At 34.5% G+C, this 19439-nt stretch overlaps 2 protein-coding genes across 3 annotated transcripts; one reads left to right on the forward strand and one right to left on the reverse strand.

The window, feature by feature from the left end:
* Nucleotides 1–5774: 5774 nt before the first annotated feature.
* On the forward strand, nucleotides 5775–6473 carry LOC109121877 (protein FAR-RED IMPAIRED RESPONSE 1-like). The gene has a single exon (XM_019217508.1). The coding sequence runs from the start codon at nucleotides 5775–5777 to the stop codon at nucleotides 6471–6473; it is 699 nt and encodes a 232-aa protein (XP_019073053.1).
* Nucleotides 6474–11915: 5442 nt separating this feature from the next.
* On the reverse strand, nucleotides 11916–13236 carry LOC104877818 (protein MAIN-LIKE 2-like). Of its 2 annotated transcripts, XM_059735736.1 has the most exons (5): nucleotides 13147–13236; nucleotides 12998–13055; nucleotides 12801–12920; nucleotides 12599–12695; nucleotides 11916–12211 (listed from the first exon to the last, which is right to left on the reverse strand). In XM_059735736.1, exons 2-5 carry the CDS (start codon nucleotides 13037–13039, stop codon nucleotides 12003–12005), a joined length of 468 nt encoding a protein of 155 aa, XP_059591719.1. In that variant the 5' UTR covers nucleotides 13040–13055; nucleotides 13147–13236; the 3' UTR covers nucleotides 11916–12002. The 2 variants fall into 2 exon arrangements, with proteins under 2 accessions (XP_059591719.1, XP_059591718.1); XM_059735735.1 differs by having other exon boundaries at nucleotides 11916–12695.
* Between the last annotated feature and the right edge of the window lie 6203 nt (nucleotides 13237–19439).

Here is a 19439-nt window from a genome sequence, read left to right on the forward strand (position 1 = left end):
TACAGAAGAAGGTTTAAAGAGATGAAAATAACTTATATATCAAGAGCTATAAACAAAATAAGCTAGATATAATATATACATGTAGAAGAAAATACATCATCCATATACCATCAACAGCATTGAGCGAATACATTTACGCCATTTATGTGAATGGTCGATCACTACATCCATAAGTAATACGAGAAGTCATAATTAGAAAAGGGCATTTATATTAGCCAAATGTCCAAAAACAGAATGAAAGTTTAATAACTATAAAACTAGTACAAAATGTAGAAGGGGTCATATATGGTCTGGTCCATGAAGCGGGAAGTGGGATCGCAAGAAGACCATCATCTCATCATGCTGGCCTCGTATAACTTGCATACCCTCTTTGACTTCCTCGTGTAAACCATCAATGCGATTCTCCAGAGATGTCAAACGTCGGTCATTGGCTAATACAATCTCCTCCAAGCGGCTACCAAGGGAGCTAATCTGGGCATTGAGGTTATCTGATGCCTCAGAGTCGTCCGGTCCAATTAGTGAAGGATGATTTGTTAACGCCCTAGCTCTGACACCACCTGTTGACGGTATTCGTGTGACATTTGCTTTTTCAGAAGTTCTTCCCTGTACATCCTGATCTTCATATTCTTCATCCTCGGAGGACCCATTGTCTGAAGACACATCAACCTCTGAGGGGGGAACGAAAGACTTCCTTGCCCATGAACCATCTTTCTTCCAAACAAAATGCATGCGCCGAAGTGAAGCCCGATCATATCTATCAAATGATTTGAGTTTTTTCTCGTCTGTCTCATTGCGCAAATTAACATTGAAGTATTTGACAATCTTTGTGATAAACATGCCATAGGGGAGAACTGAATCTTCGCTGATTGAACATGCTTTCATATGTTGGAAAATTATGTAACCAATATTAAGCTTTCTTTCTGTGAGAATGCTGTCTATCAAAAAAGCCTCCAAGAAAGATACATCATCTCGGTGCCCTCCTTTAGGGATGAAAATGTACGATATCATGTGATGTAGGATACGACTCAACACAGTCAACAAATGGGAAGTTGGTCTACTAGATCTCGGGTAACCACATAGCCTCTGTATAGCTTCTGTAGGTTTGAAACCTTCCACCCTTGGCCACTTCTTAGCTTCATACAAACAAACCCCTTCATTTGGAATCTCTAAAATCTGACAAAGTGCAGCAACATCAAAAATGATCTATACACCGTTAATCGTGGTAGTAATGGGTCCTTCATCTTCAAATGTCATATTGGAGTAGAAACATTTGACAACCTTAGGATAGATGAACTCTTTGACGGAGACAATAGGAAGCCAACCCATTCTCGCGAAAAGCACATCGAAATGGAAATAACTGAGCTTTGCAAGATCAATGTTCCTACCCGGGATTACGGTCCGATTCGCAAAGTGAAGATGAAATCGTTGGGCTAGGTCAGGGGTTGCGAACGTAGATCGATCAAAGGTGGCCTTCTTACGAACCTCCGGAGTTGCTTCGATGGCCAGTCGTTTTCCTTTGTTGGTGGTGCGTTTTGCTCCATCCGAGGTGTTATGGTTGCTGTCGCTGGCTTGTTGTCGGTCGGAGGTCTTTTTCTTGGTCCCGCGCATCCTTGATACCGCTGTTCTTTTCCCTTTCCTACTGGTGGAGGATGCTTCGACCGGTGCTCATTTTGGAGCCATGAATATTCCGATGGCCTTCAGGTAGTGCGTGAGGATGAAGAAGACTGAAGTGAAAGACGGACGAGTTCAGGTCTTGCGCGAGGATAAAGAAGAATGGAGTAGAAGACAAAGGGGTTGAGGGTTAGAAGTGGTTTGAACATCGGTCGACCTTGCTAGTATATGGAAAGACATCCAGTTTATGAAGTAATTAAATTTTAATTAACTTAATGTCTTACATTATATTTGCTACACTTTTAATGTAATAGTTTCCATATGAATTGATTAAACCTATAATGGATTAAATGAATAAATATTTTGATGTACCTTAAAGAAATTAATTGAAGTTAATTTCACAAAATTTATATTAAGGAAAATAAAATATGACAACTTAAGTTAATTAAATCATATAAATTAACTAACATTTCTGATATGTACGATATAGTATAATGAACTCACTAAGATATAGTCACACCTATTAGATTAAAATTATAATTAACTAACATATACTACCAGAGGGGCATTAAAATTAATTATGGTTGTATGACAAATTGTTCGAATAAGTACGATATACCATGGCGAGTGAAATAAGTTAATGAATCTGAATTTATTTAAAATTTCCATAAGTAGAATATCATAACATATCTCATTTTACGTAATTAAGTCTAATTAACCTACCTTTCTCATATCTAGGATATATTATGAAGCATTAATTAAAAATAAATTACGTTAATTCATGGAAAAATATAGTGTAATGAACTCACTAAGATATAGTCACACCTATTAGATTAAAATTGTAATTAACTAACATATACTACCATAGGGGCATTAAAATTAATTATGGTTGTATGACAAATTGTTCGAATAAGTACGATATACCATGGTGACTGTAATAAATTAATGAATCTGAATGTATTTAAATTTTCCATTAGTAGAATATCATAACATATCTCATTTTACGTAATTTAGTCTAATTAACCTACCTTTCTCATATCTAGGATATACTATGAAGCATTAATTAAAAATAAATTACGTTAATTCATGGAAAAATATAGTGTAATGAACTCACTAAGATATAGTCACACCTATTAGATTAAAATTGTAATTAACTAACATATACTACCATAGGGGCATTAAAATTAATTATGGTTGTATGACAAATTGTTCGAATAAGTACGATATAGCATGGTGATTGTAATAAATTAATGAATCTGAATGTATTTAAAATTTCCATTAGTAGAATATCATAACATATCTCATTTTACGTAATTAAGTCTAATTAACCTACCTTTCTCATATCTAGGATATATTATGAAGCATTAATTAAAAATAAATTACGTTCATTCATGGAAAAATATAGTGTAATGAACTCACTAAGATATAGTCACACCTATTAGATTAAAATTGTAATTAACTAACATATACTACCATAGGGGCATTAAAATTAATTATGGTTGTATGACAAATTGTTCGAATAAGTACGATATAGCATGGTGACTGTAATAAATTAATGAATCTGAATGTATTTAAAATTTCCATTAGTAGAATATCATAACATATCTCATTTTACGTAATTAAGTCTAATTAACTAACCTTTCTCATATCTAGGATATATTAGGAAGCATTAATTAAAAATAAGTCACGTTAATTGATGAAAAAATATAGTAAGTAGGAAACGGTATGAAAACATAGTTACAATAAATAGGCTAAACAACAGTAAGAAATGTCAATATTATCAATTAAGTCCATATCTCCCCTTTATATTTTGTTAAGTTATAGATATATCCATTGCAAATGGGTGTAAAAAATACCACATTAGATTGAGTTTCCAACCTGGTATAAATGTTATATTTAATGGCACCTAAAAAACTGATGCAAATATCCAAACTATCAACCACCAAGTGTACCATTGTGGTGGTAGGTTTTGAACATGTGGCAACCTATTAAAAAATCTAATAACTCCATCAACCAACCACATACATATGTTAGTATATATTTGGAAGGGAACATATTGTAAGGAGCTTAGAGACTGAACGAGGTCTGCTATATGTTGGAGAACAGGTTACAAAAAACATCCAGAAGACAAATCTTCAGGTCAAGCTGCATCACACTTGGACTTTCCATTTTAACGGTATGATCTTTAACTCAATAAAGATTAGGTAAACAAAACCATAGTACAGTTTTTAAGCTGAATGCCCTCATCTTTCAAATGGATGGGGAAATATTCCCAAAACCTAATAGTCATTTTTAAAGGGTATGTAATGATGTTAAAGAGTTTGGATTTTGATTGTCTATAGCACATTGTTAGTAATATGCATCAGTGATCTGTTGAACAGTTGACATTAATTTATTTAATATAAGTGATTCATGTTGGCTTTAAATATCACACTATCATCAAAATTATAGGGTAATACATATTCAACTGACTTAAAAGGAGATAATCAACCTTAAGAAATGTGTATTATTGACTCCCAATATGGGGTAAGTTTGGAATAAGTTTGGCGGCGTACCCAAAACCTTCCATGCTTTTAGATAGAATTATATAAAAGTGATTGTCCATGTTTTTAAAGAATGTGCATGAGAGGTATTAATTATTGTGACTGACAAACTCCTTGAAGATGGTAACTAAGATTAATGATGGAATTTTTGTTAACATAGTATGCCTAAATAGGGCAACATTCTAACGTTCTGATAAGGAATGAAAGCCTGAATGAAATGAATAGTAAACATTTTCTCAACCGGTTAACATATTATAGCAGTAAACATGTACCGGTCAACCGGTTAAATAAGACCGGTTGATACATTTTCTCAACCGGTAGACACTGCCAAATTTTGTAAGCAGCACCAAAATGCATCCGGTGAATTTGTAGGTCAACCACTTTCTTCCACATCATAATAGCTTAGAGCAAGGGAAGAGAATAGATTCGGTTTACGAGGAACCAAACAATTGTACCGATTGATTTTTTATGCTCATCAAGACCAACAACACCATCCCCTACAACGAAAAAGTTGGGCAATCTGAAATATTGTTCTTGCACGAGGACCTCCAAAAGCACTACAACCTTAGCCTCAACAGCAGAACCATGTCTAGGAAGTTGAATTTAACTATTACTTCACTTGGTTGTCTAAGGTCAATTTAAATTATGGTGCGTTTCTGTATAGATGTCAGACGTCGATCATTGTCTAACGCCATGTTTTTAGGGTATTGGTGTCGTATTTGCATTTTCAGAAGTTATTTCCTCAACATAATGATTTTTAAGTGATATGTAATGATTTTAAAAAGTTTTGCTTATGATTGTGTATAGCAGACAAGTATCAATTTTGCAACATATGACCTTTTAAATTGAAAATCATGGGGAAATTATCAAGTGTGCAGTCTACACCGGTTCTTTAATTTCTCAAATTCTCAATTTTTATCCAAAAATGAGAATAGATGACGTTGTCGAATTCGGTTTATCTTCAAGTATGCAATCAATTGATACAAAAGTGATAGGATAATTTGATAAAGTATTATTGGGGCACTTTTTTACGTTATTTATGTAATGTAGATGATGCAATCGGTGAAGGAGAAAACAATCAAGCGGGAGTTTGAAGTGAAGGAGGAGGACATCGTCAATGACGATGCATTTATCGGTGGCACTTACAACCTAGGTGGAAACGGTTTGAAAGAGAAGGTGTTGAAGGGTATTTCAGATGAAGCAGTTTACAAATTGCAATTCAATTGCATAGATGAGGCTGAAACATTTTACAACATGTTAGTAAGAGTAGCCGGATTTGGTATTCGAAAAGATGATTTGAAGCGAGACAAGAATGGAGATATAATATCTTGAAAGTGGGTGTGTTCTAGAGAAGGACAACGAGTGACAAAGTTTATTGAAAATGACAAGCGACAGCGTGAGCCACGATCATTGACTAGGGTTGGGTGTCAAGCTGCATTTCGTGTAGGCTTGAATAGGAAAGATGGAAAGTGGATTGTAAAGGAATTTATAGGAGATCATAATCATAATTTGGTCGATGCTATCAACACACAATTCCTTCGGTCTCATTGAACAATAAGTAATCCAGATAAGGCACAAGTTGATGTTTTGCGTAAAGTAGGTGTTAAAACCACACAAATTATGGACTATATGGTCAAACAATCAGGGGGACATGAGCACGTCGGTTTCACACAAAAAGATATATACAATCAAGTTGATGCAATGCGTAGAAGTGAAATTAAAGACGGTGATGCAGAAGCAGCATTGGCTTATTTGTGTGGAAAGGTAGAAATGGATTCTTCATTTTTTTATAAATTCAACATTGATGAAGAAAGTCGACTAGCAAATTTGTTTTGGGCTGATTCAACTGCTCGAATGGATTATGCATGTTTTGGAGATGTCCTAGCATTTGACACAACCTATAGGACAAATGCCTATAAAAAGCCTCTAGTAGTGTTGGTCGGTGTTAATCATCACCACCAAACTGTTGTATTTGGTTGTGCGTTATTGATAGATGAAAGTGTTGGGACATATGAATGGGTGTTGGAGACATTTCTTGATGCAATGATGAATAAGAAACCCATATCTGTTGTAACCGATGGGGATAAAGCTATGCGTAAGGCAATTAAAAAAGTATTACCCGATACGTGTCATCGATTGTGTTCATGGCATTTGCAACGAAATGCATTCACGAATGTGCATATTAAGGACTTCTCAAGCATATTTGCAAGGTGCATGTTCATGCGTGGGAATGAAGAAGAATTTGAAAAGGTTTGGCATGAAATGGTTGCAAATTTGGGACTTAATGAGAATCGTTGGGTGACCGAGATATATGGGTAACGTAAAAGATGGGCAAAGGCGTATTTACGTGGAAATTTCTTTGGAGGGATGAAAACCACACAAAGGTGTGAGAGTATGAATGCATATCTAAATAGATTCTTAAAAATTCGGTTGCGACTGTATGAGTTTGTACAACAATTTGATAGAGCCAAACTGAGAATACGGCAAAACGAGGCAAAGGCAGAGTTCGAGTCGAACAATTCTTCACCCGTGCTTTCAACCAAACTATCCATACTTGAAAATCATGCTGCAACAGTATACACAAAAGAATCTTTCCTTAAATTTCGTGAGGAGATAAAAAATGTAGAGTTATTCTTTGTGGTAGGTCTTGTAAGTGATCATTCAATGCGGGCATACACATTATCTAAGTTTAGACACCCGAACTTAAATTGGGAAGTACAATTTTGCCCATATATTGTAACATTAAAATGCTCATGCATGATGTTTGAGTCAATTGGCATCCCATGTTGCCACATGGTGGTGGTTATGAAGGTGGAGCATTTGGAAGAGATTCCTCAGTCATGTATTATGAAGAGGTGGACAAAGTTAGCAAAGGTGTATACAAGATCAGTACTAGTGAATGAGACGGATAATGACATGGATCGGTTTGTACGATATGATTCATTGATTTTGATGTGCAACAAGCTCTCCTACTTTGCGTCAGATACGTCATCTTCATTTATAGAGGCCAAAAATGAAATACAAAATTTGACGGCGAGAATGGAGGAACTCTATAACTATAATTTGAAAGGGAAGAAAATAGCAGCAGATGGAGCGACAGGTACTAACCAAGTTCGTGATCCAAATATTGTGAAGACTAAAGGGAATCCAGGCAAAGTGGCAATGAATGTTCAAAAGGGAAGACGATGCAGTCGTTGTAAAAGAGTGGGTCACACAATTCGAAAATGTCTAGAAGCTACAATCCCTCAAAATGCTCAGCCGGGTTATATGGTATGTCATATTCAATAAAAAATTGCCCCGAAGATTAATTTTTCTAGTTGTACTAACATAAATGACTAACATAATTGTTTTGATGGCATTATGAGTACGTAGGAGGAAACTAATTTGTTTTCCCAATGTGACATTCAAATGGAAATGATGCCTTCAACAAATTCATCAGTTGACATCTTTTCAACCATACATGTATGTACAATAGGCTTGTTATATAATTTCCAAACATTGATAACATCTAATTCAATAATAATTGACAACACTTAATTATTGAAAAATGCAGGGAATGTTAGGGGAGCAGTTGCCGAATGACCGATCTGACATGTACATAGATTGGGGTGAACTTAATAATGTAAGATCGGGAATGAAGAAACACTTTTGACATGAATTTCAGCTATGCATTATTTAATGATTAGGTTTAATTAATTGGAATGGAATTGGACAGCTAAAAAAAATAATGGAATGTGCATGTGCAGATAGCAGGATTTCAGCAACATGAACAAAATATGTCAACACCATGTCAAGGTGGGGATCCAAACAAATATCCAAATGAAAAGGATATGCAATCTTTTTTTTATTCCTCAACGGAGTAAGGGATGGTAGGTATTAAATCAGTATTTATATTAGTTGACGTTATCACTTCCACTAATGTGTACTTTTAACTTAACTATTTAATGAAAAGTTTGAATTTTGATCAAGAGTCAAGTTGATTGATAGAATGCAATATCCTCTACATTTATAATTTAATTGATAACAAGGGATAAAATGATTGGCAAATGGAGAAACCGATTCATTTATATCATGTCGAAAAAAATGGTTAATTATGCAGATTTAATTAAATTCAGTTGTGGTTAAAGTTTGACAATTAGGTGGTTATGAGTTAACTATAGGAAAGTAATCAATATGATGTAATTCATATGAAATAGGTAAATTTAGTGATTTTACTCAAAATTTTAAAATCGTAGTTAGGTAAATTGTAATGTCAGTTTCCATCAATTTCAAACCTTATAATTGAACTTAATGGTACCTGTCAAATGTTTACGTAGTGAAAAGTTATTGGTACAACTCATATCATACCCTTTTTGTGCACAATAGCATTGCATGAGGCAACCGGTCGTCCGAAGTGCCTCAACCGGTTGAGGAATTTCCTCAACGGGTTGAGGCTTTTTTTATCCAGTGGCTACCGGTTGAGAAATTTTCTCAACCGGTTGAGGAAATTCCTCAACCAATAACCACTGGTCAATAATTCCTCAACCGGTAACCACTGGTCAATAATTCCTCAACCGGTTGAGGCACTTCGGTAGACCGGTTGACGTTGGTTAAAAATCTCCTCAACCGGTTGATACCCATCTTCACCCGGTTGCCAATGGTTAAAAAACCATCAACCGATTGAGAAAATTTCTCAACCAATTTGCTATATTTGTCAACCGGTTGAGACAATTCCTTCATTAATCAACCGCTTTCCACAACTCAAAATATAGCTCACTCCCTTTAGAAAAATCTTCAATCACTCAATTGAACGCCGACACCGGGTGATTTTGCATCCAAAATTGTTTGAGGTGGTTGGGAAAAATCCTGAACGAGTTCACATTGCATCCATAGGGTCATTATCCATATGAGGAATGTTCTCAACCGGTACGAATAATGCGTATGCCTATGAAAAGTGGACATAGATAAATCGTTGGACTGGTTCTTACCGGCTGAATGTCATTCGTCAACCAGTCTACTAATGTACTAACTATATATTGTTAGCATAGATAAATGAATATTTACAAATCTGATTAGGTTAAAGATCGTACAAAATCACACATGTCGAACATGAATGATACCAATATATTACAATTTCATTTTGCCGACCATATTGAAAGAAGAGTATTTGGATATTCAAATGAAATGGACTTAATCATTAATAATGTATGGTCATCGAATCTCACAACTTCCCAATAAACATGACGATATGTGGAGATGGAAATGATAAATATTAGAAAAATAACAAATATTATAATAATAATTTTTTCATTGCTCGTGTCGACGTCTTTGTACAAACAATAGCCACAATGGTTTGTTTTTCTCTATTTCCCTCGTGTAAAACTAAATCACATGTTATTTCTTGACGTATTTTCATAGAATTACAAAAGTCGGAGCTCGTCATCGGATCACCATTTTTGAATCTCTGCATATGTCTAATGACATGCACTCCACAGTCCCACCTAAGAAAGAGAAAAGAAAAGCAAAACAACTTATTGAATGGTTGTCTAATTATACCTCAGAAAAAGAATAGTAATGTGAGTTATGTATTCATACTAACCCATTCTCTTGGGTCGGAATCGAAGGAGCCCAATCAATGGAGAATTGGAAGACATCTTTCCCTATGTCATACAGTTTGAAGAACGTTTGACAAAATTCAACCTAATTTATTATGAAAGTGTTAATAAATATGGAAGAGGAAAAAATAGAATAGAAGAAAAATATAAACATGAAAGCATACCACTGTTTTGACACTCTAAAACCGAAACTTGTCTCGATTCTTCAATCGTAATGAGTCCAAAATTTGGATATGAGAGTTTTTGAAGTCAATGACGCACAGATACCAATGACCAGGGCATTCATCATGCATTGGAATAAATAGCTGTAAAGTTAGAAAAACAATATATATGAGTTGGGGCACAAAAAATCTACTATATTATAGGTGAAAACAATATCTATTCTAAATTTCATATATGCAATTAAACATTAGAAATAATTACTAACCTTCTCGCAATCATCCAATTCACTAATGTACTTACTCACGATGGATGTTTTTCTATCGAAAAAAGGATGAGGACTCCCGCACAAAATCATTTGCTAATAAGAAAACATAATACGAACATTACTATATTGTACTTAATATGTAAGTAAACAACAAGAGAAATATGAGCTTATTGAAAATGTCGTGGGAAGATAGCATCTTATACTTCGTATGCCTATGAATTGTCTTTCAAAATAATTTAGCTTTGAGGCTTCTAGATTTATTACCTGTTGTTGAACAATAACTTCAATAAATTTATTTAACTAATATAGCATGCATTTGATATAAATGAAGTAGGTACTTACAACATCCATCAAATTTTGTCTAGGACGTAAGCATGCAAAATCTCCACGAACTCCATGTTCATGACCAAAGTCAACAAGAAGCTCACTAAAATAATAATATGTTCAAACAAACTTGAGTAAATTGGAAGCATATGAAGGCTAAAATTGTAACAACACATCTATGAATGTTCTAGACGCGACAAACCTTTTTGACAATGTTTTATTGAAAACATAATCAGCGATAAGAGATTGAAGTACATTGAATGATTGAGTATCCATCACGTCTTCACGAATGGACATGGGGATTGACTAATTCGAAAACAAGACATAATTATTAACTATATATGTTAAGTATCAAAAAATAAGAACAATGATATTAAACTATTTGTATTATACCTCTGATGCTTCACGTTTTACCATCTTCCTTAATTTCTGTACAAACGGGGAGACCTTGAATTTACTTGATTTCCTCTCCCTTGATGAACGTGTTTTCATGACATGATTAGGATAACCACATAGTGCTCGTAATGGTTCCTAACATGGAAAATGTCATTAATATACATCTATTTATTATGTAATGGTTAAGTAGTTGTAAAGAAAATAATTTTTTCTTTTATATGATACATATCTTTCCATAATCTCTTCTACTCCTTTTGATTGGAAGTGGTAAAATATTTTGATTTTCTTCTGGAATGATATGCACTTCAATTGATGTAGCACATGCATCTTCATTCTTTTCATTCAAGTCCTCGGTGCATAACTTCTCATTTGACAAAGTGTGAAGATAATGTTCATTCACATTCATATTGTTCCTATCTTCCAAACTTCTCTCGCATGAGAGCATGTCATTCTTCGTTCCTTCCTCGTGCATTCTCAAAGGTTTTCCGCTTGACCTAAGGAAGAGACCTTTCACTGTAGTATAATTCTCCTCAAATTTAGCCAAAATTTGATCACAACTACTACTACTTGCACCATAAGCCATATCAATTAGATGTGTCTTTAATTGTTGAAAGGTTTTATCCATCTCCATTAAGTTCCCACCATCAACCTAGTGATATATACGAACGTGATTAATAACATCATAATACAAAGGTTCAATGCTAATATAGATAGTCACGATGAATATTGTAAAACACTTACTCGTTTAATAACATCTTTGTTTACATTGGATACAAATTTCTCATCGTCCTCATTCTCACTCGCCATTGTCGTTGCATTTCCATCAACGCAATCCCTTATCTCATTTTCTATCACCCATATTTTGAGCTACAATATATTCATCAAAATATAATACATATCAGATTTTAAATCACTAAAAACTTAAATCAATAGTAAACGACTTTCAAAACTATAACTTACATTCTCATTTACATATCCACCAAGTTTTTTCAATCTTCGTTTCCTGTCTAATACTTCATCATCTCCCCAAGCAGTAATCCGAGGAGAAGGTCGAGTATATAGCGGTAGAAATTTCTCTTCAAATGATATATGCTCGTGGTAGAATAACTACAAGTATATTTGACATAGATATATAGTTAGTTCATAAATTATATTAAAACAAAATCGTATTTCACTATGATGTAAATTAATTACCATTAAAAACAATAAGCAACCGCAAACCCCACTTTGTTGTTTCTTCTTAAACTCTTCAATCCCGTGCACAAGATAGGACAACACAAATTCTGCCCAATTCATCTTCTTTATTGAATCGATGTCTTCCACAAGATGTAAGAAAGAACGATTCACAAAAAGCTTCATTGTTGGGCACAATAATGCACCCAACACAAATAATACAAAACGAACTTTAAAATCGTTTCCACCCTCTTTATCCTCCCTAATTTGATTTTCTAACATCACTAATGGCAATCGCCCTTTTTTATCACAATATTTTTTACATAAATCATTCTTATGGCCAACATCTTTGTTCATGCCAATCTTGAACCCTCTTGCCCTCAATCCCATAATAAATTCAACATCAATGGGGGATAATTTGATACAAGTATTATACAACTGTAACATATAAGTGTTCGGATTAAAACTATTTATCAACCAAAGACATAACCCATGATCAATTTTCCTACATCGAAGTTGCAAGAGGCTACCAAATCCTATTTCTTCTATGGCTGCCTTTTGCTTTGGTTCTAATTTTTCAATCACTCTAATCACTCGCTCGGGGGAGCATCGAGTCTGAAGATATAACTGAAAAGATACACAAACATCAAACATGTTTACATTAATATAATTTCCAACAAATACATAAGTAAAGAAATTAAATATTCATTACAAAAAAAAAAAAAAAATTACCTTTGGAACCACACCCTTTTGAAGTGAATATTGTTTTGAACTTTCTTTGGACTTTGCCATGAAATTTTCTTTTTCTACTTTTGAAAGTGCATTCCACTTCTTGCCCAATTTTTTCCTCAACTACATTAATTGGTCACATAATTTAAATTCTAATTTTAAAATGTAATTATATTAGACATAGCAATATTACTCCTTACATCATCATTTATCTTCACTCCTTTATCCTTCTCTTTCATCATGGCTAATTGATCGTTACTACAAAAAAATTTCAAACAAATTTAACAATAACAACCACAAAAAATACATCAAAAAACATATTATTTTACATATTTCTATTTTCCCTTACTAGTAATGTATCCAAGCGCCGATAGGCCTCTTTGGATTTCTAACAACTTCAAGACCATCGCGTTCGCTCCTAAAAATTAAATCAAATCATTTAAGTCAATTTTTATAATATGATTTCAAATATAATAAATCAAACATACTTTCACCACCACTACAAAATCCTCCCTAAATCTATGTACATTTTAAATGGTCACAAAATTAGCATATCAATCATTTTCAATCTCCAATTATGGATCTAACCACATTATTTTCATTAATGTCATCAATCCATAAATCTCACAAAAAGCATGAAATATAATGGCTACAATATTGTACAACACATTATCAATACTCACATTTTTTTTCCTTGATATAGAACTCGGCAAATAAGTACGACACAACTACCTTTCGATTAACAACAAAATGTGTCCTTTTTAGCTTTCTTTCTCTTAGTACTACATGTCTTCTTCTTCTTTTTCCAGCTATGTCTTCAATTCGGGTCTTCAAACCATGAAATTTAAAAGCCGAAAACACCCCTTAAACAAAATATAAAATATGAACAAAATACAAGGGTTATGGATAGGAGGGAGGGAACGGGAATATCGTACTCTTTACTTCAAAACCCGAAAAAACCCCAAATATGAAAACTAAATATGGACATAATCAAAGGGGATACTAAAAAAGCCAAAACTCACAAAAAGATGTTCCCCGAAACAACTACAATATCTCACCCGAAAACACCCAATAACACAAAAACATCCAACAATACACAAAGACAACTTAAAGCACCTGAAAATAACAGCCAACGGAGATGAGCAAAAAAAACAAGTACCTGAGAAGAGTCGAGTATGGAGAAGAGAGGAAAATATCGGGAAACTCGGTAAAAAATGGAGAAAACAGAAACTCGACTGAAGATTAATGTTGAGAGGGGTCTCTATCTCCTTCTTCAGTGCTTTCTTTCCTCCATTTCTTCATTGTCTCGCATTTGCCTCTTACGTTTCTTCCGAATATAAGATTTCCTTTTTTTTTTTCTGGAGTAGACTCTGGTTTTTAGGTTGGTTTTGAGTTTATTCCGGAGTTGTTTGAGGTGGGTTTTGGAAGATGATGAGATTGTGAGTGAAGATTGAGAGAGGGTTGTGATTGTGGAGACGGGGTGGTGATAAATTTGGCACTAGACACTCCTTGAATGAAGAGAGGAAAACAGAGGAAACTCGACCCGGCTGTCGAGGATGAGTGGAGATCAGAGCACGGGGACACAACCGACTATGGAGGACAAGACGACCGCCTATGGAGGAGTGTGGAGATGAGAGCACGAGACACAGCCACCATGGACCTATGGAGAAGTGTGGAGATGAGAGCACGAGACACAGCCAACCATGGAGGAGAAGACGCTCGGCTATGGAGGAGAAGAGAAGGAAAAACGGGAAAAGAGGGGCTGAGAGGGGGAGCAACAGGTAGCCAGTTTTTCTTTTTCATTTTTTTCTTTTTCTTTTCAATGGCTGAGATTTAATATCTTTCATCCAACGGCTACAAAAAATCTGAGGTATGGTACCTCCCTCAGCACCATAGAAGTTCCCTAAACATATATATATATATATATATATATATATAAACTCATTATATAAAGAAAATATTAAAAATATATGTTAAAGAAAAAATTAACTATAATTATTTTATAATTAAATACAAAATTTTATTTTAATTGATTACCAAAAATATAAAAATTATATAATTTTTTTTATAGTGTTTTTAATATCATTAATAATTAATTAAATATTAAAAAATTATACATATATCATAATTTATTTTATATTTTTAAATACAATTGAATTAAATGTATCATAATTTTAATATTAATATATATTTTAAAATTAGACATATTATAATCAAATAGCATAATATTATATGTAATTTAATAATAAATGTACACTAATAAAATTCATATTTTTATCGATGCATACAATATTATTATCAAATATGATAAATCATATTATATATATATATAAAATTATTTAATAAAATAACTTAAAAATATCATTATACTTCTAATTACGTTTTTATGAAGTTTTTCTTATATTTTTATAGGCTTATCAATATTTTGTTCCAAAATATTCAACGATATATCCATAAAATCAAAGTACTGATATATCCGTGATTACTGATATTTTCATCATTCGTTGAGACTTGGTAAGGGAAGGGACACGCGTGGGACGCAACATTTCCATTAAGCCGGCTCCCCGTCTTCCGCCCAATTTCTAATTGCACAAAATAAAAGTATATAATATATTAAGATATGGATATAATATCTTGTGATATTATTCTCAATATGATATATTTTGGAATATATATTCTACCATACCCAATCAATCTTAATTAATTAATAATCATATAAAATAAAAATATTTTTCAAAAAATATTAAAAGTGAAGTATACTAAATCAATATGTTTAAAGATGTTAAAGTACTTTTTGGAAAATAGATTATTTGTTAAGGGTTTGTGACAAAACTCAATTATTAAGGTTTTATGTTTTGTTTTTTAGATGGAATAAAAGGGGAAGTTGTAATATAAAATATAAAATATAAAACCTTTTCTAAAAAAATTAGAAATTTATGTTATGTCCCTAAAAATTGCTCTAAAAGAATTTAAGAGGTATATTCAAACACCAATTAATTCAATCATTTGAAAGAGTTGAGAACATTAGACTTAGAGTTGTTTTGGAATTACCATTTTTGCCAAAGGGATTTGAAAGGTAAGTCCATAGTTGAATGGATTTGGTGAATGATAATGATTCAATGCAACAATCAATTAGTCATGTTGCATAAGGAAAAGGTAACAAGGTTAACATACCAAGCACTTCAAAGGGTTACAATAGTTTGTGATAGATGTTTAACAACTATATATTTTGAAAATGGGAAATTATACTTTAAGGCAGATGGGTTTGATGGCCTAACAACCACTTAAGTTTCACATTTGAGCCTAAGACTTAATTAATGTAGGAAATTAAGTTGAAATATATTATCTTTCAATAATCCATAAAATGCCCTTGACTGTTAAAAATAAATAAAAAAATACATGGTGGAAATCCAAATATCACGTTGGAAATGGTGATTTGGATCCAAAAAAGCAATAGTTTTTTTTTTCCTTGAAAAGGTCAACTTTGTTGAAAAAAAAAAAGGAAAATTCCTAAAAGCGTTTGGTTTAGAAGCCCTACCTTTGCTTTCATCATACGTCTTCACTGTGGGATGCTCATCACCATCTAACATGATCCTCAAACACTGTCTAGTGCGACGAGACATATTATCATTGACATTAAAGATGATAATGCACAATCAAAGGCTCAATTAAGGCATCTGAGAAGATATTACAGTTGGACAAAGATAAATAGTCATTCTTGACCACAAGAAAGGTATGCCGCCAATTTTTCCACAAAAACTCTTACTTAAGTCTTCCATCTCTGACCTAAGCTTCGGAAAGGTGTACTTGAAAAACCCATTAAGATATTCCTTTGTGCATGTGCAATCGTCGTCTATGTTACATGGAGACTAGCCAAACACCTTTTTTTACTGGTCGTGCACCAACATTGGCATTGTCTATGGGAATCAACCACAAATGCTTAAAAAACATGATGGTTAACACTCCTCCTGCAACTCATTCTGCAAATGTTGACGAGCGATTCCAAGCTTGGCAAAGAAAGATAGAAAAAAAGCAAGAAGAATATGAATAACCTATGCAGTCCCTGTCTAACAGGCAGAACAACTACAGCAAGAGAACCAAGAGCTACGAGCATAAGTGGCTATGGGGTACTGATAAAAAAGTCATCACACCTCCAACCAATAGACAACTTCGAGAGTAGTTTGAAGCCAAACAAGGAAAGTTCTTCAATGATACACTAAGTCGTCTCTACAAACAGTGGATGAGGGACTGTCTACTAGCAGTTCACTAACATTACTTGAACTAGTGCATTCAGTAGCTGATCGAACTCAAGCGAAAGAGGTTGCAAGCTCTATTGGAGAAGAATGGAAAACGAGTTAAGAATGGGGCTTACGTCTCTCAAATGCCCTGAAAACTTATCTTGGGTATTAGGAGAGAAGAACGCTAGCACCACCACACATATTGGAGGCCCTGAAAGCACAATTAGGTCAATCAAACGATGAGGCATCACCAAACCGTCTGCCTCAATGTTCAGTACTAAAACTACAAACCACAAATAACCCATCAACAAAAGCCCCTCTCAGCTCCATAAGCAGATGATTAGATGACATGCTCTTCATGTCGTTTGACCCACATATCATTAGTTATGAGCTACCCAGGGGTTTTCGGTGCCCAAATTTACTATTTACTATGGGATGGTGACTTTTTTGTCCACCTAATGCACTTCCAACAACAGATGACAATGGATATAGACAACAACGTGTTGCTATGCAAAGTCTTCCTTGCCAGCCTCCATGGTCCAATTCTTTCCTAACTCCATCAACTCTCACAAAATCTATTAATTCATTCCGAGATGTTTTAAAGGCCTTTGTGGGCCATTATTTATGTTTTGCTTGCCAAAAGCAGAATATAAGCACCTTATAGAACATTCAGATGTAGGAGAATGAATCGCTAAGGGACTTCATGAAGTGATTTAGACAAGCGGTGCTCTAGATGGAATCCTACAACATGGATGCTATCCTACAGATCTTCAAATGGATCATCAGTCCAAGCACTCAATTCTTCAAGTCCATGGCCAAAAAGTTGCCCACTACAATGAATGACCTATTTAGACGAGTGGGCAAACATGTCATTCTTAAGGATGATGTTCGAGCAACCTCTTAACAGATCCTGGTTATAAACCGAGCAACTAAAAAAAAGGCTAAGAGTTTAAAGCCCTTAAACAGCCAGTCTAGATAGACCAACCATGGACAAGAAAGACAGCAACAACGATAATCGCCTTGGCTCACCTTGTTGACCGTTTTTTATGAAAGAATTCTTCTCTTGATTTGAGAGCTGCTCAAGTTCAAGTGGCTAGAGCCCATCAAAACTGATTCGTCCAGGCATGATCGAGGATTGCGATGATTCTATCATAAGGAGCATGGGCACACCACAAAAGAGTGCAAAAATTTACACTACTTGGTGGAGAAACTAATCATTACTGGACATCTCAAGTTGTATGTTTGAGCAACTGGTGGACATAAAGAAATGACATGTGAAGTGTCAGAGTGAGTTCCTGACTCTCCCACAACACATCGAGTAGTGATTAACTATATCCATGGGGAAATAGTAGATGACAAATATCACTCCAAACAACAAAGGAGACAAATGTTCTGCGCGATTATAGGGAGGAAAAGAGTAAGTGCAGTTCAGTGCACATTTACTGTTGAAAGTGCTCGGCCAGTCAACGACCCAATCACTTTCCCTCCAATTGACATTAATCGAGTGATCCTTCCCAAAAGGATCATTCCAATTTATTGCATATGTCAACCTACAGGCAAATGGGATGTTCGTCGTCTGCCTTAGAAAATCCAGTTCGACTCTTGTTTGGGTTTAATGGGGCCACCACAATATCCCTAGGCGACGTGGTACTTCCCGTCCAAGCCAACCCGCCTACTCTCAATGTATGATTTTCTGTAGTAGAGGATTTATCGTCGTACAACACCATCATAAGGTTGTCGTACCTACATAAGATGAAAGTCATTCCATCCACCTACCATAAAATGGTGAGCTACCTAACAGAATCCGGGTAAGTAGATCTACATGGAAGCCAATTAGCCGTCTGACAGTGTTACCAAGTGGCGATGGATTTCGGGCCCAACTAAAGATGAACTCAAATCATCAACAAGAGAGAGCCAATAGCAATTACAAAATCAGGTCGAAGGAAAACTACAGGATAGAGACTCATTGGCAATCGACCTATTACAATAGCTATCTCTGTCGAAAAATAATGAGCAGATGACTTACGCTAATTTTTTGCTAACCAAGGATGAATGTGGTAATCTTGGTGAAATGCTTTGTAAAAACAAGGATATCCTCGCGTGGATTCATTCGTACATGCTTGGAATAGACCTAGCGGTGGCTCTCATAAGTTGAACCTTCTTCCTACAGCACGACCCATACAATATAAAGTCCGACGTTTCTAGTTGGATCATCAGAAAATTATCTAGATAGAAGTTGAGAAGCTATTAAAAGGAAGATTTATCAAGGAAGTGACCTACTTGGACTAGTTAGCAAATGTGGTAATGGTACCAAGAAAGTAGAAAAATAGCAGGTGTGCGTAGACTACGTGGATATGAATGAAGTCTACTCGAAAGATAGTTTCCCATTGCCCTAGATAGATTA

This window comes from Vitis vinifera, chromosome 3 (assembly GCF_030704535.1).
Source record: "Vitis vinifera cultivar Pinot Noir 40024 chromosome 3, ASM3070453v1".
NCBI classification, from domain to species: Eukaryota; Viridiplantae; Streptophyta; class Magnoliopsida; order Vitales; family Vitaceae; genus Vitis; species Vitis vinifera.